General features: G+C 37.7%; 2 protein-coding genes across 21 annotated transcripts in view; both read right to left on the bottom strand.

Annotated features, from left to right (window-relative positions):
* Positions 1 to 6670: 6670 nt before the first annotated feature.
* On the bottom strand, positions 6671 to 7389 carry FGFBP2 (fibroblast growth factor binding protein 2). Its single transcript, XM_086888034.1, has one exon. It carries the CDS (start codon positions 7289 to 7291, stop codon positions 6701 to 6703), a length of 591 nt encoding a protein of 196 aa, XP_086744160.1. The 5' UTR covers positions 7292 to 7389; the 3' UTR covers positions 6671 to 6700.
* A 2366-nt stretch (positions 7390 to 9755) lies between these two features.
* PROM1 (prominin 1) overlaps positions 9756 to 23208 on the bottom strand; it is a 61773-nt gene continuing 48320 nt past the window's right edge. For 12 of the 20 annotated variants that reach the window (XM_023925477.2, XM_023925476.2, XM_086888029.1 and 9 more), the window contains 10 exons: positions 22164 to 22310; positions 21821 to 21892; positions 19386 to 19478; positions 18255 to 18308; positions 16711 to 16791; positions 16554 to 16622; positions 15943 to 16035; positions 14661 to 14776; positions 11388 to 11428; positions 9756 to 11189 (listed from right to left, as the gene is read on the bottom strand). In XM_023925477.2, the coding sequence (XP_023781245.1) occupies positions 11410 to 11428; positions 14661 to 14776; positions 15943 to 16035; positions 16554 to 16622; positions 16711 to 16791; positions 18255 to 18308; positions 19386 to 19478; positions 21821 to 21892; positions 22164 to 22310 (744 nt within the window). In that variant the 3' untranslated portion in view covers positions 9756 to 11189; positions 11388 to 11409. Of the gene's footprint in view, positions 11190 to 11387; positions 11429 to 13523; positions 13593 to 14113; positions 14252 to 14660; positions 14777 to 15942; positions 16036 to 16553; positions 16623 to 16710; positions 16792 to 18254; positions 18309 to 18657; positions 18676 to 19385; positions 19479 to 21820; positions 21893 to 22163; positions 22311 to 23208 lie in introns of those variants that run through there. The other 8 variants (XM_086888020.1, XM_023925470.2, XM_086888018.1 and 5 more) reach the window with 4 other exon arrangements.

Consider the following 23208-nt stretch of genomic DNA (forward strand, 5'->3'; position numbering starts at 1 on the left):
TACCACTGAGAAATTTGTAGCTTAGAACAGTATTCTGCTGCATTCAGTTTTCCTTTGTGGGTCTATGGGCTGACAAGTGATGCATTCACACAAAGCTGTTGTAGAAAGCACTAGAAATTAAAATATTATATGTGCTTTTAAATGGCAATAATAATTTTTAATTAATTTTATATATGCCAGAAGAAACACAGATATGAAAAACCTGAGGATGTCCTTTGCAGGTGAATTTCTTCCTGTCTCTCAGGAACACATTTACAATGTGCATTTCTTCTCAGAGATACTAAAGTCGGTCAGTTTTCTGCACTGCTTTCTAGTCCAAGACAGTTGGCTTTTCTTTGCTCATGTAAATTATGCTGTAGCTGCAAGGTAGTCATATACTATTTTTTGCTGTTGGAGTTAAACTAAAATGTAGATGTTTAGAAAGGGCCATAATCTTCTCAGAATAATAATAATTTTTTCTGGTGGTAAAGATTAAAAGTAATCTTTAAACACTTATGACACAATCCTACACACACACACAAAAAAATAAATAAAATAAAAAATTAAATAAATTAATAGTGAGGAAGAAAAAATATTGGTTGTTCCTTCAAGTCATTATGATTGTTTCTATTGTGCTTCAAATGAAGTATGTTCCTGCCAAAGAACACTGCTGCTGCTGAGGTGAAATATGTAGAGTTCTATAAAAAGTTTTATAGTTCCCTAAGGCGAAGGGAAATGGTGTTTCTGATTTCTTTCAGCTGCTGACTTACCCTGAGCTGAGATGTCCAGATGCCATCAGCATGAAGCAAAACCAAAGGATACTGAACTGATTCCAACTATGCAAAAGATTTCAGGCCCAAGAAGGCAGGGGGAGCACATGACTGCAGGTGATGTTCTGTTGTTTAATGGCTCTTACCTCTCTCTTTGTCTGATACATTGTGAAAAATACCTTCTGTAATCCTGGAATGCCTTCCCTTCGTGGCAGACCCCATGTGAATTTGTGCAGAGGGGCTTTAACAAGTCTTGGAGCATCTCTCAGATGAGAGGAAGTGGCATGGGATGGATCATGGGGAACAGCAGTATTTGGGGAAGGTCTTGGTAAAAGACAGACATCTTGTTCTGAAAAACCACCTTTCCACCTGCTCTGGCACCCCTCTTTGGAGAAAACCACCTGCCCATGGCCCAAGTTCACCAATGTGACTTGAAGACATTGGAGTCTCTCCTTCTGTGACCTCCACCCTCCTGCAGAGTCCTGCCAGCCACCCCTCTCCTGTGCACAGCAGCTCCCAGGCAGTCCCTGCAGAACAGCCAGAATCCAGCACCTGGCAGCAAAGCCCCATCCTCAGCACTGTCCAGCACCCCAGAGCCACAGCCCAACCCCAGCACTGCAGCAGGGCCCCAAAGCACACCAGGAGCAGCCCCCAGGGCTGGCACAGCCACTCCTTCCTGGGCCAGGCAGCTCCAGAAGAGCCCTCCTGGAGGTCCTGTGAATTCCCCCCAGGCAAAACAGGTGCTGCTCAAACACTTGGGCTTCAGCTTCATTTGTGCCATCCGAGGCACCAAACAGCCATGGCAGGCTCAGGTGTTTTCTGCACACAGATGTGGAAACTCTCCTCCATGGTCCTTACTCCTGTCACCTTCCCACACTGACCAAATTATTCCCAGGGCATCTGATAACCTTCCCCAGCTGCAAACACACATTTGTGCATGCCCATGGTAAAGTTCTGGAGTATAAGAAACAGGGGGGCATTTCAGTATCTCGGTGAGAGCACCCACATTGCATGCCTTGGAGTGGGGTGAGAGGGGAGGATGGGGCAGCACTCCTGCCCTCCTGCTGGGCTGCCTAGCAGAGGAAATGGAGAGGTCAGAACCTGAATTTTGCTCACCATTTCCTTTGTCATGAAGCTTCTAGCCTAGTCCTAGGCACATTCTTCACTTTATTACAGCTGCATTTGTTAGAGTGCCCTCATGTTACACCAGTAAGACAAATAAAGGGGCAACCAATGTCACCACCAGCACATTAATTTTTACGGGCCACAGCAGTCATGACAACAATGCAGGGCTTTTTATGTCTGCAGGCAGCAGAATCTAAAAGGACACCTCTGTTTCCCTTCCTGACTACAATCACTGCGAGCCCTGAGCAGCAGGAGCCACCACGGGAGGGCTGCCTGTACACACAAAGAGTTTATAACCTGCTGAGGAGGGCAGTGGGGAACATGAGCTTCCACTCCAAATCAGACATCTGCTTGATTTTATTCTCACTCTGTACACACAGTAGCACAGCTACTTTGGAAATCCAGACCTGGCCTCCTGCCTACCATTCAAGCAGTTTAATTCGTATTCAAGGTGTGAAAGTGAGCAAGGTGTCCATGAGATAACACCAGTGTCATCTACTGACTGCAGCTCCTCCACTTTGAGTTCTTGTATATACCACTTCTATGTATGTACCACATGCTTTTTGTCACTGTAAAATGATCTGTGAAGTCTGTTTAGAACAGACTCATTTGTAAGGGGAAAAGCAGAAAACTCAAAAAAAAATCTCCTGTGCTGTGCCTGATTCCACTTCCAGGTAGAAAGCAGAGACTGGAAAAAGCAACAGTAAGAGGAACAGAAAACCAGAAAGTGAAAACCATAAAGCTTCTACAGAAGCAGGAATAGCAATGGAAGATTTTTGGGGAAATTTTACTTTTTCCTTTGTCCTTTTGTGAGAGATATCTGTCCCTAAAATCCATGCCATATTAACTGTGTCACCTATTGAAAAATCAAGAATGCAAAACATAATGCTGCATACAATGCAAGAATGGCCAGAGAACACACCAAAACAATTCTCTCAGAAAACACCAGAGTGCACTACTGCATAGCTATCATCAATTCCAAAAATTGTGCTTTAAACTTTGTCCAGTTGGAAAGCTCCACAGATGGAGATTGCAGAGCTGCTCTGAGGAATCAGTTTCTGTGTTTATCCTCCTTAATGTTTTTCCTTTCACTTAGTATCTCACCTCTATCAATTTTTGACCAGAATCTCTTCTCCTATCACACACATCAGTGAAAAGCCTGGCTCTGTATTCCCCATAGCTTTATCATATGGATTGAGGCTCAGCTGTTAGATTCCCTCCCCAAGTCTTTGGCCTTTTCTCACAGGAGGGTGCTCCAGTTCTGACCATCTTGATAGCTCTCCTTTAGAATCGCTCCAGTCTGTTTTGGATCTTATTATGTGTGCTAAATACACATCATTGCCTACACCAGATTCTCCAGATGCTTCATTTTGTTTTCTTTGGAGGCTTCCATTATCAAAGTAGCAAGAACTCGTGATGCTTCTATGGAAACCTAAACATGAGGATTCTGAGGCAGGTGGACACCTCACACTGCTCTGAATTATCAGCAGAGGTAAACAGACCTGGGTATCAATGGTCTCCCTGCCTGTGGGAATCCAGACAAACCTTTTGGCCTGCTGTTCCTCTGTCAGGAAAATAAAGACAAATTCCACCTCCACTTGGATTTCCTGAGGTACTTACATATACAGGACTAACTAGTTCATCTAAAAGGAATGAAACAGCAGGTTTCATTTGTTCATGAGGTACCCAAAGATTGCACTAAACTCACCACAAACACTTCTCAATTTGTCCTTTCATTAATGAACAGCACTTTCATACTCAGAAGGAAACTGAAATGTCATGACTGTACATTTCTGGTGCTAAACACAATTAAATGGCAATATAGACAATACAGTCACAGTGCTGTTATACTGAAGAGGGGTATTTCAGTTAACATCCAATTTTTAAACATTTTGAAAGCAAGATCATTATATTTACCTGACTTGCTGAGGGTGCATATTGTTGCCTAATGAAATGCAATCCGTGGCATGCATCACCTTCACCTCTTTCTAAAATTTGATGCTTCACTGTGGTCCTGAGTATGTTACAAAAAGCATTTCATTAAAGGAGGGCCTTTGGTGCAAGGATTTCTGCTTTCAGCAGTGAAATTTCAGGTGTCATTCCAGGCAGCAGAGTACAGGGACCCCTTTGCAGCAGAGCCCTGCTCTATTGAAATGAGACACAAGCTCCCTGGGAAATAGCATGCTGGTGTGCCTGACATTTGTCCTCTGCTGACAGGAATTAGTAATGGCCACAGATTTTAGACTGTATCAAGAGTTCTACAAAGCGACAGACAGCTCTGCTGCCTCCTGAGCTCACTGTGTACACAAAGAGAAGAGGGCATGAAGGGGAAAATGTTCTTTTGGTGGACTTATGAAACCTCCTCTTTTCTCCCAATAACAGTATGGTAGGAAACCAATTTTCCCAGACTTCTCCCAATGCAAGTCACTGTCTCATTTTTGAGGTCATTACTGTTGTGGATACTACTGCAAAATACTCACTCTGCAGAGTGGATTTTGCATACTATGTAACAAGAGTTTTAAAATATTTAAAAGCACACCTCAAGAAAACCCTCAACCTCCCCTTGAGATTGCAAACAGTTCCCAAAATATCACTTTGATGCATCGTGCATGTTTGCAAATCAGACAATTATACTAATTTATATGTCAAAATTAGGTGAGTAGGTGTACCACTACAATTTTTACTCAGAGCACAAGAGCCTGACAATGGTAATTGAGATCACAAGTGAAAATTAGCCACATTGGATTCATGGCAGAGAAAAATACAGCTTTCACATTTTATCTGCATTCAAATTATCTTTCTGACTTGTACATACAACCTTTTGCTCTGATCCTGTGTTCATAACTTGCTATTCTTTTCCATATATATCAAGAGGTTATGAGAAATAAAATTATTTCAAGTTTTTTGGTACAAGGCATATAGTATAATGACTGGACAGTCATAATCTGGAATTGTGTGGTGAGAATTACAAATCAGTGAGTGAAGCTGGAGAAGTACTTCAGTGAACAATACCTTGCAGAAACCTTGCAAGACAAACACAGAGCACTATTAAATTCTACAGTATGAAGTATTTCCAGTTACATCCCTGCTGTGAAACTCACTTGGGAACAAAATGGATTATTGTTAAATAATAATCTGAACATGACCGAGTTGTAATATGACAACAAGCCATTAGGTCTTGTTTTGTGTTTTGAGGAGATTTAGGCAGGTGCCCAAGTTGTCAAGTCAGTTACTTTTCAGAGTATCTACTGAAACTAAACATTAATAGTACCACTAACAGGTCCTGGTAACACTGAACTCTGCAGCTGCATCACTGCTGAGCACTTTTCATCTGCTATGTTTAGAAATGCATTATTACATTACTCTCTTATTTCTACAATTATTTTTTCCCGCTGGCTGAAACTCATTATTGTAATATAAACCTCATAACATTGAAAATATTAATATTCATGCAAACTTCTTCACAGTGGGAAAGGAATGACTCAGACCTGTAACTTCTCTTACACATTCTACCAACAATCTCTTAAACAAGTGTCAAATACTGTGATTTTATACAAACAGCACCACTTAAAATTTCAAGAAAGCACAACAAGTACCTTTTCAAAAATCTTACTTTTATTGTTTGTACTAACTGTATCATCATTAACAGCGTTCATCTCTAACACACTGAAGAAAGGCAGTACACACAAAAACCTATGCAAAGTCAAGCAGATCCTTGGTTACATAAATGCAGTACACCTTGGTGTGTAACAAGCCTAGGGGCGGTCAGTTAATTCTAACACTTTAAGCACAATCACTTCAGTTTTCTGAATTTTTCAGAGCTGTTAAGAAGTGAGTTTCTTTTTTCATTTTTTCTTTAAAAATGAAACAGCTAAAATATTTATAGAAATTATTTATTTTAAACCAAAATTCTTACATCTAAATTACTACAATGCAGCAAAGGACCCTTCTTCAGCAGCAATATCATTGCTCTGCAAAACAAACAAAAAAAAAGAGAAAATAATTAGTCACTTTGCTGTATTAGGCAGAAATTATCATTAGCAGCCTAAACACTTGCCAGCTCACACTGCATATATTCCCATTTCTATCAAATTTGCCAGGTCCGCTCACCAGCTCGTGGCTTTCTCTCCAAGCTGGAACAGAAGAGAGTATAAAACCAATCACTTCTCCAGTGAGTTTTTAAATGCTGGCTGAAAACCTGAGACTTACCAAACAAGTGCCTGCATGTGATCCCCTACTGTACAGTAACATACTTGCAAACCAACACAGTCCACTTGGGTTTACTCATTTCTGCAACGGGTTTATGAACTAATTTTTCAGATTAAAATGTTTCATTATTAGCCAGCAGTTTTAATGAATAAGCTTTATTCCTTCAGTCTCTGAATGTAGTTTGTTCTAACTGCTGCATTTGGCTGGACCTGATGCATTTATCTTACTTCCCTGGCATAAATCCAGAAGTCAGCACAACAGGGAAGGAGTGACAGAAGGCAAAACTTAGCCCAATTCAAACAGTTAGAACTGAAATACTATAGGATTAATAACAGATAGGGCAAACACCTCTGTACATACTTAAACCTTGCAGGAGGCTGTATGAGAGTCCTGAGCCAATACAGATCACTAGAAATTTAAGCTGCCCAGCCTCTCAAAAGACACAAAACAGGCCTTGTAATGTTAGATTTTAGCAAGCGGGCTTAGCACCTCCCTGTCCACATCCCTGAGACCCCCCGAATCAAAACAACTACTCTTATTTTAATTTATATTTTTAAATAATTACTCTTAAGTATATTTTACTGTGCTTCCAGATGAGTTTTACCTGAAGCAAATCCTTAACCCCTAAAGATGCCAATGATGTAGGAGCAGACACCATGCAGAGATTCCCAGCAATGTTCCCGTGCCAGTTTCATGGCTTCTGTTTCATTTTCAGACCCTTGACCATGTTGGGTTGAGTCAAAGTTTTGCCCCGCTTCTCTCATAGGAATAGAAGCTTTCTGGACTGACTTTTCCTGGTTTGCGAGATCTTCTGGCTCCACACCAGCAGCTATTTGCCTCATGAGAGCCTCTGGGGGAGCTTTTTGGCACATGGTGGTCTTCAACACTTCCATGGATTCGCACGCGTGCGGGATCTTTCTGAGTTCCGCGGCGATCTGATTCCAGTAAATCTTTGGATTATTTCTGAAAGCACGACAGACTGATGGCTTGCCAGTGAATTCACACCAGTAGGACATGCCTTGGCTTTTGCATTCAATTCTAAGTCTCATCTCCTCGTCATCACCACTCACGGTCATTGTGCAAACGTCTTTGGTTTTAGTCCGAAATTTGATTTCTTCACCACTGCTTCTTCTCTTTGGCTTCAGCTTCTGTCCCAATCCTTCCATGACACAGATCAAAACTAGGAAAAGGAGAGCAAAACTCTTCATGGTGAGAGGAGTGAGCCAAGGTCCTTGAACAACACAATCCAAAAAAGTGAAAGCAGCAAGTAAATGGCCGCTCACAATTTAAAGTCTTGGTGCACAAAGAAGCCTCTTTCCAGCAAAACATGGAATGTAAAGGTTGGGCATTTTTATAAAAATAATAAATCACACTTCAGTAGGCAAGTGCCCATAATTTATAGCCTGAGGGAGTGTCGAATAACCCTGGGAGTGTGAACTCCCAAAAAGGTAACAAGACAAGTCTTGTAAATGCAGTTAAATACAAAACGATAGTTGTATAACTGAGAAGCACATTCCTATCCAAGATGAACATGTCATATTTGATTTTTAACAGATATTTTCCATTCTCCAGCTGCTTTATAGCTATCTTCATGCTAGAGCTTGTAAGACCATATCAAAGTGAAAAAAGAAGTGCCAACACAATCTCTGCATCTGAATGATTATAAATGTAGTGTAAGTGTCCTGCTGAAAAAGCTGATTTGTAGAATGGGCTTTCTGTGGATTTTCACAGTAAGGATGCAACTTTAGCTCTTCTTTTTGTCCACAAATGACATGCAGTGGTGATGCATGGAGGGATCAACTGCACATTCTGTGAGCCACAGAAGCAATATGTACATAAGAAAAAAAAGCTTAAGCAAAATAAAAGTATTAGTGTAAAAAAACACCAAATATTTTGAAGTTTTATCATAATTTTCACATCACAAGTCACTTTCAGCCAACAGAGCAAGACAGCAGAACTAACTTATCACAGCTCTCAGCAGCAGGGAACAGACCACAGAGCATGTCAGACAGGTATTTGCACACTTTTCCTGTTTATTAACAAGTGAGCTGTAAAAATGCTGTAAAAAAAGGGCAGAAGAAGAGAAATCTTGTCCTGCAGAATACTGTCCTAGCAGTTTCTGCTGCAGTAACTAAAAACAGAACTAAGGAAAAGTCACTAACTCCCTTAGCCTTCAGAAGGTCATGAGAAAAAAATCCCTCCCCTGCTGTGGCAAACCACAGTACTTTCCTGGCCAGAAAGACCCCCCAGTCACTTCTTCCAAAGACATATATGCTACAGTCAGCCTGACCTGACCAGCTCCTGGTAAGGGCTATTGGATTGTTTAGGTATGCTTCAGTAACTGGGGGGTGCTGGGAACCCTGGGTTTAAGACTGGCCATACATAATGGAACAGAACAGCATTTTGTGTATTTAGTCACTCACTAGGTAGTGCTAAACAAAGTATCAAGGCAAAACCATTCCTTTTAACACAGATGGCAAAGCAGAACAACGTCAATAACAACAAAAGCTTCGTAGAGGACAGAAGAAGGACATGAGTCCCTCGCTGCTGTGGCAGCACAGATAACCTGAAAGCTGCACAGATAACCTGAAAGCTGCACAGATAACCTGAAAGCTGCCTGCTTGAAGATGCAGCCACCTGAACAGCCATTCTGAGTATCTAACCTTGTTCTTCCAGTCAATGCGCCATCAAGTTCCCGTGACTAAAAACCATTTGACAGAGAGAACAACCTTGTTTTCTTTTCGTTCACTCTCCATGGCTATTTTAAATAACACTTTTAGCAGAGACCTCATCTCTAGCTTCTTTCCGTTAGTTCCTCCTCTCTCTTTCAAGGCACAGTGGTGTGGCTCCAGCCAAGTCTTAGGACAACAGTGGCATAAGCCTACTTAAGACTTAACATTCACTCTTCTGTTGTTTTCTGGGGAGCCTTCTCACCCTTCAGGCAGCCAGGCAGAAGAATCTTGTTACCCACCTCACACTCAGTTTCAAGGTTTTCAAATCCCTACTGCAAGCACTCAAATATCTCCCAATATTTGACAAACAAATGTATTGTTTATAACTCTGTTATGCACAACAGAGTTGTGCATAAGCACTGAGAATTTTAGAATTGCTGAGGAGTTCAAAACAATTCAAAAGTTGATTTATACCATTTTCAGATCTCAAAGTTTTTCAAGTCTAAATATGAGAAGAAAATAAACTACAAGGATAAGAAGAAATATCAAAGCTTGGACTCAAATATATTTATGTGTTACATCAAGTGTTTGACTCATTCTAATCTGACATTTTGGTTCTGTCTGCCTGTGCTTCAGATTAAACAGTTTGTGGTCTCTCCTATCAGTAGAAAACAATTTTACTTTTACAAGGTAAGCTAGGATGCCAGCAGTGAACCATGGGAGCTGAAGAACTAGCAAATGTTTAATTTTGCTGTCAGTGCTATACAGAAAGAGGTTATATGGATAGCCTACCATCTTGCATAATTCATATTCTTAGTAGAAGTTGGAAGCTCCCTCACCCAGAGTCAAAGTTCTTACAGTCCTTCCTACTGCAAAAGTAAAAGACAAATATAGCAAAAGCTTTTAATCAGGGTAAAGAAATTCTTACTCTCGTAAGATTTTAATTCTTTGCAACTCTTCTGAGAGATGTCTGCACAATAAAACAAGGGAGAACCAAACATAAGGTAGTTAAGCAAGATCTTTTTTATTTAAATGAGCTGGGAACATTTCCTCAAATTAAAAATAGAAACTTTTAAAAATCTGAAGTTCTGAACATTACATATACACATATGCTACATACTGTCAATTAGAAATGTTTCCATTTATGACATAAAAATGAAAAATTTAAGGTTATTCTGGATTAAAGACTGGTATCACTTTACAGCATTTCTTTAAAATTATAATAATGATGTGATGGATTATCTCTACTTCAAGACAATGAACCCTATTTGAAACAAAGTTAAAAATACTGATAGATGAAGAGGTATTATTTTAGATCAATATATTAACTACTTCAGAAGGTTTTACACTGGTAACATAGTTTTGGCCTTGTTGATAAAGTCTGCTGTTAATTAATTCAGCAATTCAACCATATGCCTAAATTCAATGAAATAACTCCAACAGTACAAATATTAACTCGAATTGCTAAACTGATTTGAATTTCAATACTGTAAATCAGTTTAATATAATTTAGCAAAAATACTATCACTGCCTCCAAGAGCCACAGTGATACTATTAAGGACATTACAGAAGTAGGTGTGAAAGAAGAGGAAGATAAAGAATGTAAAGCATTCTAAAAATTGCCAACTCATGCTCTTTTTGAGTACTACTGAACTCTAGAAAGCTTAGCTTTTTCACTATATTATGCATCCCACACAGTCCCAACCCTCCCACCCAAAGTTTAAAACCAAACTTCTCCAAAAAGTCCCTTTCAGGTCTATACAGCAAAACCCACTAAATATTAAATAATTAAGAAGAAAAAGAAAAAGAGGGAGAAAACAAAACTGCAACTGAGCTTCTCATATACACAAAGAGACACTCTGGACCCCATTACAATCCAAATTTAGTCCAATGTAGTCATTCAAGAGCACCAAATAGCAACACTGATCATGCTGGTAAATTCATTTGTGAAGAGTATTATACAATATTAAAATCTTAACTAAACACTTAGAAGTTTTAAGAAAAACATATATACAAAATTCTCTGTATACAAAATGTATTTGTATGTAAACGTGTATGTACTGTATTTAACACAAGTCAACAATTTAAGATAAGAACTTGAACAATTTTAAGAGAATTGCTAGGCAAAGGCTGTTAATCTAATTAATTTATACTGTGATGTACGGTAGAAAGCCCAGTGTAAAAAAGTAAAAAACCAAAAAAACATTTTAATTCAAGCCTTGAACAGTGGTATTTGAGAGGCAGTGCCTTGATCACAAAATATTCTGTACAGTAGTTTATGGCATAACATTCAATAGTACATTTGGGATTTACAGTACAGCTGACATAAAACAAGTGGCTCAGGATCTGTCAGATAAAGGGAAATGCCAATATGCTTGGAAGAATAATGATGTATTTATTCCCTCAGAAGAGTCTTGAGCCTCATTTATATAGCCTGGAAAGAATAACAAAAAAACAATTCAGGAAAAGAATTATAAGGATTGAATTTTAACGTAATTTAAACAGAACAAAGGGACAGATTTTAATATGAATATCAATATGACTGAATAACCATTTTTGGTTTTAGACCTTACAGAACACTCATGTTGTAAAGCAGTAATAGGTCTAGAATTGACTTAAGCTTTTTACTTACCCCTTAACATTTCCAGTATGTGTTACCACTGTTCCACAGAGCTACACAAGAAAAAATAAAACATAAAACAAACTCATCAATTTCTTTTGCCCACAAATGGAACAGAAATACGTGTCTAACTTAGGTGAGACAAGCTCAGTTGGCCTAAGATATTCTCAATGTTTTACTCATTTAATCTAGCATTTTTCAAACAAGAGGAAATAGATTCACAATTTTCTGCACTAGATAACTTTCAAGTTATCTTTATTTCATGATAGAAATAAATACTTAGATTGCCCATTCAACACCCCTCTTTTGTGAATTTAATCCAGCCTCACGTTTTGCTCTCATAAAAATGGTGGCTGCATTTGAGGTTGTGTCATTGACATGCATATAAAAATACCTGTATGAGACACATATACCTCATGTAGCCCTTACTTGTACTTACATATCTTAGTGTTATAAAAATACTTGCATCACTTTTCAAAAAAATTATCCAGCTGATTTTGAAGAATAAAAAACCCCCAATCCCAACCCCCTGGGATTCTTTAAACCTGCAAAAGTATAGGTGTACAGAGATCTATTTAAAGTCATATCTCTCAAACTATTTAAAAAAATAATTTGTAGGAAATGAGAAAAATCAAAGATAGCATAAAAGCAAAGAGTATGCTGAAAAGAAAATTAAAATCAAGATTTTATTCATATGGGAATGCCATACTTAGAAATTCAAAGCATGTATGCCATAATTAGCAGTTTTTCAAATTACCTCCGTTAGCACATCAGAAGACAGCACTGTATTAAACTGAATCTTTAAATTTTATCATTTTATCAAAAGAAGTCAGGATTGAACTAGTGGATCTTTGTGTAAAAGATTATTTTATGCTAGTAATTTTTAGGTTGTTCAGCAACACTGAATTAAACTATTTATCAGTGACTGAAATTTCGTAAAGAAAACATGCTATGAACTTCAAGAATATTAACAGTCAAAGATTCAAAGATCAAAAAAGGAATTCTAAGGCCTGGGAAATTATTAATTTTTCTTATGTAAAACATTCAAAGTCCTTAAAACTGTGAGTCTTTAGATATGCCAGTGGAGAGTTTTTTGGACTTAAACCCTTTGTCAGTTAATCTGGGGGGTAAGCACCCTTAAGTTGCAGAACAGACTACAACAACTGAGATCCTAAATATGACTAAAAATAGTTATATAAAGACTTCCTTCAGAAGAAGATATGGAATGAAGATTTGATCAGTAAATAATTATTGTAAGGTATATTTCTAAATAACAATAATAACCATCCTCATCATGAGATGTAACCATGAACTCTGTCAAGACCCAAACTTTGATCACTCTCTATTTATCTGTTATGTAAAGCATAGTGGTATCTTCTCTATAAATACTCCATCTATACATTCAGTCATGAAGTTGCAAAGTAAGGCACAGCGACCTACAGATTTCAAACATTAATTGAAACCTTTCTTAAGCAACTTGCAAATTTAGCAACACCAAATAATGAAGTTGTGGGATATAGACTACTGTCCCCCTGGAAACTGAGTCTTACAACTCATGTTTATATTTACATTTACTATGTTTTACAACATAGAAACTTAGAGGCAGAATATAACCGAAATGTCCTCCTTTTTTAAACATAACTTGAGCTTCTTGCTTTGTGATGCTACATGCTAATCCTACCCCTGCACAAACACCTATTTTCTAACTTCATGCTTTCTGTACACCTGGAACACTTGCCTTTTACACAGGAGATCCCACCATTTAATAAAATAAAACTACTCAGGAGTACAAATGCATTTCCATCCTATCACTTCTATCTGCTATCACAGCATTTTAATAGGTTTGTAATTTAATAGGTTTGTCAACCACCCACTGTGCTGACTAAATACCTGATTACATGGATTTTAAGATCAAATTTACCAATTAGTTTAAGTTGCAGGAAATGACTTCAATATCTGCTGTTATGTTATGTAAAGAGTATTTGAGAAATATACATTATACAGCATTTGCTATAGTGAATGATCATGCAAAAAAACCCCCAGAGAATTAAGAGATTCACTTTAAAGCATGAAGAAAATTGGAAATGTGATTGAAAGAGATGCTGATATAAGGACACATTAAGGCATGCAGTTGCAGACTTGGTTTACCTTGTAAAAACAGGATTGTGTATACCATATAAATGCTCTTTATGATAACCATTATTACCATTTTCCGTACTGTAATAAAATAAATACACCAAGAAAGACCATGTTAACTATAAGATGCACTATGTACAATATGGCTTCTAAGACATGTACATGGATGATGGTATTAGATGCAAAGATAAACTATGTCTGTACAATAGAATATATTTTCCTTTGTAGCATTTAAGATTTATGGCATCATTATAATTTCACATTTTATAGTATTTTTATATTCTCCAAAATACAATTATTTTTCTAGTCTTGTTGAGTTGGAGACTCTAATATAATCCATTAAGTCTGGAGAAACAGAACATGTTACTTCTTTTGAAGTAACAAGTTACATTAAAAATATAAACCCTCCCACATTAATAAAATTATTTTAATAAATATCAGCAAAAATGTCTTACGTTTTCATGGGTATATTTTCGAAACTAAAAAACACAGAAAAGGAGGAATAATTAACTAGACACTAATAAGTGAGTAATTTCAGCTGTACATGCCTGTTTCTGCTCTATTCACTTGTGAATGTGCAATGAAAAACAACCACTGTGAAATGGGAGAAATGCAGTGCACAGGCTAACTGAACAATGAGCAAAACAAGGAGCAGAAAAGAAAATAGTAAAAAAACTGATAGGAAAATATGTAAGAATAGTTATCATAAAGTAAAATGCCAAGTCCCTGAGACAGAGGAACTGCAATTGAAAAGGAAAGACTGGTTAGGAATAACTAAGACAGTAAGAAAGCAAATAATTAATTCAAGGAGACTACAGATCAGGCACAATTCACTTTAACAGGTTACTTAGCAAAGCTAATAACTTGCACATTTAGAACTTATTTATATAAATACTGCTCACAAAGCTCTGAAGATCTCATTCTGACATTCTCAAAGTCAGAGCCAGCACTCTGCATTCATGGCAAGTCAAGGCTACCAAAGGCACCTGCATGAAGCACTTTGCAGGTACTGACCTGCAGCATTACACATGAACATGCACCTCTAATCTGGCAGCAGAGGTTTAAGAATTATAGAGCCGTCACATGAAACACTAGAAAAAAACATTTTAATCCATTTGTCATTTAGCTTATTTTAGAATATATACTTACTCATCATAAACATCCTCTGTATCCATTCTACGATAGTATTTAGAGAGTTTTACAGCAAAAATTATGGCAGGAATTAGAAACATTGAAGAGCCTCCCAAACCAAACCAGAAGGTATTCTGAAACAAAGGGAATAGAAAAATCAAGGGAAAAAGGTCATGGAGAAAACTAATCAGTACTGTACTGAAGCCTTGCTTAATACTCTAACCGTTGTTACCAAAAGAACACAGTAGAAATTAGTTCTTGTCAAAATATGAGTTTCCAGCACGTTCTCAAGGCACTTTATAACTTGCAAACTGCAGCCCTGTTTGTGTAACTAATTTCATTATCATACAGTTGAACTGAGTTATCACCTGCTGTTAAAATGATGATTTTTCAAATTTGATTTGTATTGGCTGGAGGCATTTTTACTTCCAAGTGACTCAGCTAAGTTCTATCATCAGGAAAATCATGGTCCATCTCTCACCAGAGGGTAATGGCTCCACAAAGGAGAACAGAAGCTCTGTAATGTATGAGCTAATCAATGACTACAACATAGATTAGGAGGTTTTCATGGTTAAGCTCTACCAAGATTAAACACTTCGTGGCTAAGCATTATCAAGGCCAGTGTTTTGGCCTTGACTGATTACATGTATTACTGGTAGTGTGATTAGGATCTGACTGGAAGTGCCATAAAGTAGTAGTTAGGAGGCATTTTAGGTACTTTCCAGGCACATGGTGTCTTACTTTACTTTTAATACATGCTGTCCTCTTTCCAAGTTATTTTGGCAAGATGAAAAAGCCAATATTGCCCTTCTATCCTGCTACAAGTCATGCTCAATGTCTACAACATACAGAAATTAATCAAGATCTGTCTGCTACAAGTCTAGTGATAAAAACTCCTTCAGGTTTTCTAGATTTCAGGACAGATACTTGAAAAAGTTTTTCCTTGATATTTTCCTGTCACTTCCTGCCCACACATCACCCCTGTAAGTTAGCAACAGTTACAGATGAAGCTTCAGATCTTTATGCTTTTCCATTTCAAGGTGGTTCAGAATCAGTTAATCAGTATCAGAATCAGTAAATTCTTGCTAATAGAAGCTTAAGTTTACTGAAAATCTATAAAGTCCAGCACTGGTTTGTCTTTGGACTTGATCCAGATCAGAACATTTTCCTTGCATAACTTTGTGTGTGATACTTTATTATCTTACTTCAGAATGGTCTAGCCAGAATAATTAAACACAGATGTATGTTGCAAGAACTTTCCCCTCGATGCCTCAGTTCTGAGTAACAAAATGCTTCTTACCACAGAATCAGCTATATAGCTGCATAAAAAAATATCTACTGCTGTATCTATCACATTGGCAATAGGCTTGCATGCTGCTACTTCCATGGAAATCTGAAAAAAAAATTTAAAAATTAAAAGTATCTAACAGAATAAAATAAGAATCTCTAAACTTGCTTAGTTACACTTTACTAAATTGTTACATCTTACCCTATCCAAGTTCAAAATAAGTAACAGCTGGATATGCTATCAACTGAAAGTCTTTTAAACATCAGCTTACTTTCTCAAAGGCTACAGCTGAAGAGAGAAAAACAAAACAAGATGCTAACGACATCGATTTGAACTATGCAGTGTCAGGTTCAGGGTAGTACCAGCACAAACAGGAGATTTCAGGCTAGTCCTGAAAGTGATACTGTTAAATTTGCACTGCATTCCAACCAACACAACTCATTATTTCCATTCTGCAAATGCAACAAAACTAAGAGATTTTCCCACTCATGCAAAGTACAAATGTACAAAACCTGAAACTATAAAACACACTATCAAAGTAACATTATGATTGATTTTATTACTAATACTGTTTAGCTTTCTTATTTTAAAACAAAGCTTCTCTCAAAGTAAATGCACCTTACCGACTCCTTGACCCACTCAGTGTACTGCTCGAAGTAGCCAATTATGGTATCCATGTACTTTTTTGTCTCCTAGAACCAGATCAAAGAGAACAAAAGCAAGTTAAACTCTATCTCTGTGATATTATAAATTAATGTACTTTGACCAAATAGAGCTCACCTGGACAATAACTTGAGAAGCGTTGTTATTTATGAGATTCTGGGCAGCATTAACAGCACTAATGACATTTTTCACCTTAACCTGGACAGGAAGAGATGGTGTTTAATGTAAACAAATCCCCTTCAGGCTGTTGCAATGGCTCTACAGCCACTGCCAGGAACCTATTCTCTTGATAAACCAGTGACACTGTCTTGTCAAAACCTGACAAAAAATGCAATTCCAGACAGAACACTAGCCTGCCTAAGGATTTGTGATCATTGCAATAGTGTCTCATTCTGGAAAAGGATGTGTCAGTGGTTATGACATGCTATCTTTTCCTGGAACCTACATAACTAATTTATATACTAGGATCAGTTTTAACTTCCTCTCTCTTTCCTTAAATCAATGTCTGTACATACATTACATATACACAAAGTGCACAGGAAAAAAACAGTGGGCCATATACCATCACAACAACTCTTGATGACTGAAGTAGGATTCTGTACAGCCAGAATATGCCCCTAATCAACTACCTGAAGGATTGAGATGTTTTTGCAATATACGTACAACCCCATAAATTCTCCCACAGAGCACACACAAAGGACAGTGTACATAGAGCCTGAATATGCAGAGATATGTTTCTTAAATATACTTTCAAGTCAAACATTCTTTTCTTATCAACATGTCATGGCTTCTTCCCTCCTCACCCAGCTTCAAATCAGAGATTCTAACATATATATAGATATAGATATAGATTCTAACACCTATATAGATAGCAGATACCAAGCTGCTCTGCTGCTGTGGATGGGTGAAAACTGTAATGAGAAGCACTAAGGTAGTTATGGCCCATAAAGCTGTTGAGACTATGACTATGCCACTAGCGTGGCTGGATTCTTGCTGCCAGAGCCAAGGCACGCTGGTGGCTGAATGCTTTCCTTCCAGGAAAGCAATCATCCCGTTTCTCACTCTGGCAGAGTGAAGCCAGCTGGTCTCACTGTGGTGCAGGCACTACTTTAGAGGGGAAATATGAGGTGCCCTGGAAAAAGCTCTATACAGATCCGGGATCCCAGAGCAAGGCTGATGGTGGAGAAGCAGGAACATGAGTACAACCTGAAGAAACAGATCCCTGTGGAAGCTGGGCATGGACAAAAGGTGGTTAAGGACGTGAAGCACAAACCTCTCTTTTGTCAGTACTTTTGCATTGTGTTTCATGGTTGCTCCCCCCAACAATCCTTTGCTTTCAAGGATTCTAGAAAAGAAATCCCTAGATTCTGAGGAAAATTAAAAACACACTACATAGACTGGTACTGAAGCTTATTTTATCACTTGACAGTTCAGTTTACAATTCATACTCCCAAAACCATCCCGAATACTCTTTTTTTTTATTTTTCTTTTTATGCAGAGGAGAGATCTAAATCCTTATTACTTCCTCAATGCATTACAATCTCTTGCAATAACAAAACATCTACAATAGAAGAAAACTGTACTGAAAATATATGCCCTGTGTATGCAGTGGAAGGATTTAAACCACAAAAATGTTCCTGTTGCCAGAAAGAAAAGCTTACCATAAGTTCAGATGATGTCCTCTTCAGTAACCTAATGCTCTGATTTAAAGTGCTCTATTGGAAAGGAGGGGAGAAAAAAAAGGCTTCAAGTCATGACTACTGGTAAGAGCTTCCATGTTTTAAGCTTATGCTTAAATCTTAAAGCTTATGCTTTGATCTTCTATAGATTATTTTGTTACTAATAATGCATATTACATTGTATACAACAGTAACAATAGCTGCATTAAAATTAATACATTGTGGGTTTAATCACTCAATCAGTACTTCACCAACAGTACTGATTAAACTAAAGTCAGATACAATAAAGAAAGTAATATTGGAGGGAAGATAGAATAATTAAACTTAGACCCAAAGGTTCAGAGAATTCTATATTGTGCAATTTCTGAAGGGAAAAAGCACTTACCCTAGCTTTAACATATTTCTTGACAGTCAGTTTTGTAAAAGAAAAAAGAGATGAGAATAATTAGGAGTTAATCAGGAAAGAACAGCATAGAATCAGAGTGGACCAGAGGTATTTTTCTCTAAGTGGTACAGACACAAAATATCTGATGCTAGGATAAACTAAAAGTCTTCATGTTATGTAAAGGAAAAAGCAAAATCTAACATGCAGGAGATTCACGGCTTGGATTTTAACAAGTCCATGTTAAAATCAGGCAGAAGCCTGATTTAGTTTGTTCCATAGCATTGATAAAAAAGATTGGCTCTACATACTACTCCCAGGAATTTCCAATTCCAATACTGTTAGGTGACTGCTAACTCCAAGAAATAAAGTGCCAAAGTGATAATGGCTTTTATATTGAAGACCACTGACAAGCAAAAAAGAAAATGAGTGATTTAGGGTGTTTTAGGGTTAAGAGTTTGGTAAATTTCTCCCCTGCTTCTTCTTCTATTCATATACAATCGTAAATGCCTACAGAAAAGAATGGGGAAGCAAAAGGCCATTATTTTAGACAGCATTATAAAACAGTAGCAGTTTAAGGAAGAAAACCATTTTTTAAACACATACTTTAGCAAGATTACTCTTCACTGACACAATCTGTGCTTATAGAAGTCCGGCTTTCTAACCTCTTTAAGAGATATAGAGATTTGCATTTTCTACAAATACGTTTCAGTATTGCTTTAATGTTTTACCATAGCTTGCTCCAGTGGAACAACTTGCTGGTTATGAATCATTCGAATGTTGTTTGCATGTCCTTTTAAGGCATTTTCCAGTGCTCCTTTTGGCTGAAAAAAAAAAATAGCAATTATGCAATATTGTTCAGTAACCTCAAAGCAAAAAACAATGAAATTTACACATACACTCCAAAACACCTCAAGCTAAAAATGGAGTATGGCAAACTGAATTCCTCAACACAAGGAGGGGAAAAAAAAAAATAAAAAATCACTGTCTTAAAAATTCCAACTTCAGCAACCAAATCAGATATACTACCTTGCTTTTCTGGCTGTAACATTATCCGCACAGATTTAACTGAAGAGAATTTTCACATGATGCACTAAGTCATTTTAAATACAGAAGAGTGAGCACATCTCCCTCACACTCACCACAACCCAAACTTGACTTCAAGAACCCTGCAGCACTGCACCCCAGCTGGGACAAGCATCTCCCAGTCATGGGCTCTCACTTTTGTTTCAGAAATGTGGACATCACCCTGAGGCACCTTCTGCTTTCTGAGGGGCACAGAATTTTAACTGTGTTCAGCCAGTCACTTGGAAAGGCACTGGTGAAAGTTATTTGTGGTGCCCACTTTTCAGTCAGAAGGTATGCATTTCTGCTCTAATTTTCAAGTCCAGATGCCTGTCAGGAGCTCAAGCCCATTGCCAAGTACTACAAAATTTGATTTTACTCTCATATGTAAATTTATTTTCCATTTTCTTTTGGCGGCAAAACCATTTGGTTCCCTGCACACACACTGAATACACACTGCTAACTCCATTTTGGATGTGTAATAATGGGAAACCTCAGTGCTTAGAGATGTGTTTGCTTCCTGTGAAGTGTTCATATGAGCACTGAGCAGTTTCAGGATGCTTCATCTCCCATACTGACAAAGTGAATTCATTTACTTAAAATCACATGCTGGTGGTACTGCTCCCTCCTCCATATGCTGACCCCTCGTTTTGATCAAAGTTTTATTCCATTTGCTCCTTCCAGTCTAAAAGGCTATGTTAAATTTCGTGCAAAAAGGTGCCAAAAGATGCAAACTAGACACCCAAAATTAACTAATGCCATAAGTTTTTAGTTTATTTTTTAATTTGTTCTAAGAGCTATCACTAGAAACAAAGTGAGATTATAAAATATCCTTGGAAACCAGTACAATTTTTTTAACACTCTAACTTATATAATACATTGTATTATTGGGGTTTTGGCCTCTTTTTTAAAGACATTTCATAGATTACACTAAATAGCATCTAAGGGAAGAAATAAAAACATACACTGTAACAGTGAACACATTTGCTTATTTACACAAGTATTTCTTTTATATGAAGAGATTACTCTGTCTGATCTATTCTCAATTCTGATACTTCCTTAAGAGTCTTCTACAAACACAGTGAAAGCACCTAGCAGCACAATACAAAGTTTTCTTTATGGAACTATGCTTGAAGAACCTCAGCTCTCACTTAAACCCAGAGCTGTCTAGCCTTGACATGAGTACAACGAAAACCCCTTAACCAAACAAAAAAACCCAGCAATGAGTATGACTGAATGATGCAAGAGGTACAGCAAACACAGCAGGAGCCTCTCCTAGTGCCCTCCTCCACTTGAGGAGGGATGGATATGTGATACATTCCTAACAAGGTGGTCTCACTCTGCTGTGTCCCCCATCGATCCAAGCAATTGTAGCACATGTGCAACATAACTCTTCCTCCTGCATCGCAGTGCAGGAATCTGTCCTGGGCCAGCATCCAAACTATGAACCTCATTCTGAAAAGTGAGTATGACCTGACCTGGATGTGCATAACAAATAGATCAACTGAACAGTCACTGTCTCTTAGTGTGGATCTGTGTCACTTGCAGATTAATTTGTGGGCAATGTTGTAGCGATACCCTCTGAAAATTGTCCTTCATTCAAAAAGCTCTTCAGAGAAGACAGTTTCTTTTGTGCATTCTCCCTCCACAATGGAGCTCCAGTTCTCATAACAGTCCTTACAAGCTGCCAACAATATTCAATTTGTTGCTAATTAAAAAATCTCCTGCTCACTAATTGAAAAAAAACTAATTCAAATAATTTTTCCAGCAAGATCTAACCAATTTTTCTTCCAACTTTGATCCTATGACCGTAATAGGAAATACTGAAATGGAGTATTCCCCTCAGTGCCCAAGCAGAGAGTGGAATTTAAAAAAATACACTTTCAAAGTAGAAAATGTACAAGAGTATACAAAAATCAATTATTAGCAACATTTAAAGTACAGTTCAAACGAAACACCATTCTGCAATATTTTTCCTTACATGACATTGCACCATGGACGTAAATGTTTGAAGGACAAAAATTCTCCCATATAAAGTCTACCTTGCTATGTATTTATACTGATAGGGTTATGTATTAATATACTGCTGAATTGAACTTACCAGCTGGTCTGCTCTTGCTTCTAAATCATTAGCAAATGAGAGAAGATCAACCTTGGTAACACTTTTATTGATCTGAAACAAGATGTAAGCAGTAAGAAAAGGAGTATGTTGTTATTTTATTTACAGACAGTTTGCACTTAACCATACCACCTACTCTGTCTACTCTTTATTTTTTTATTTATTAACTTTAACTTCTTAAGTGTTTTTTTCCCAACTTGTGTGAGCCTCCAAAACATGGTGTTTCATCAAAACAAAGGCAGATTTTCCTGTTTTGCCTGTTGGTAAACAAACGTTTTATTTTATATTTTGTCCCACTCATGGCTGCAGTTGACTACAGTCTCACCTCTGTCAAATATGCTGAAAAGTCTATTCCATCTATTCCTGAAGAGCTGAAATTCAGAAGATTCTCCTTCCCAATTTCATCCAGCAGAATGATTTTGCTGAGGTTTATCTGAATATGTTCAATTTTAAGTGCTACATCTTCTGTATACTGAGAGAGAAATAAAATAAAGTACAAAAGTAGTTTGCAACCAACACTGCAATATTCTGCTATAGCCCCTGCCCAAAGCATCTGCTTTTGTTGACTCATTTTCATGAAGCAGCACACATTGATTTTTTTTTTAATTCACATCAGTTTAATTCAATTAAATTGAACAGAATCTACCAGGTCATTTTCTAACCTGTCTCTTTATCTCTTTCATACCAAGGGATTACTTGCCTTCCGTTCTGTTTTAACTCACATCCCTCCAGGAAATGTTATCCTTTAAGAATGTTGAGTTTTACCCCTAGCCCTAAGTAAGGAAACCTAGAGAAGTCAGTATCTCAGCTGTGGCCAGGATAGACAATCTTTGCCTCAGGGTTGGATGAGACTCATTTAAATACCTTTAGTGGTGACTGAAGGTGATTGGTTATTGTTACCTGAATGCTTCTGCACTGCACCCAAACTATTACCTGCAGTGGCTGCAGATGTAGTTGAGGAATCTGAAAATCTGACTTCCTCTGCAGTCTCCTCCATTAGTCCATTGTGGAAACTCAAAATAACTTTCCCTCTTAGTGAATCTGCCTTGCTCATTTTCATTGTCTATTATCTGGGGCAGGGACTGTATCTATTAGGTGGGTACAGTGCCTGGCAGAATGGAACATGTATCCCCAAGGGGTTGTTGTAATGAAGACAGGTATTACAGGCAACCCCAAAATCAGTACAGTCCTGTAATGACAGTGCAGTCATATATCATTAGAGATTAACTGGAAAGACTATTTTACTCCAACTACTTCCAACTAAAACCTCGAAGTGCCATATCCTGGAGAAACAAAAATCTGACTGGAATCAGAGGAGAACACACCCAGACAGGGGTTTATACAAAAAGAAAACTGTCACTGAACACCAT

The sequence above is a fragment of the Cyanistes caeruleus genome, chromosome 5 (genome assembly GCF_971803275.1).
Source record: "Cyanistes caeruleus chromosome 5, bCyaCae1.hap1.1, whole genome shotgun sequence".
Classification (NCBI taxonomy): domain Eukaryota; kingdom Metazoa; phylum Chordata; class Aves; order Passeriformes; family Paridae; genus Cyanistes; species Cyanistes caeruleus.

Excerpts from the sequence above, each read along its gene's own strand:
- FGFBP2 (XM_086888034.1), bottom strand. The coding sequence starts at position 7,291 with ATGAAGAGTTTTGCTCTCCTTTTCCTAGTTTTGATCTGTGTCATGGAA.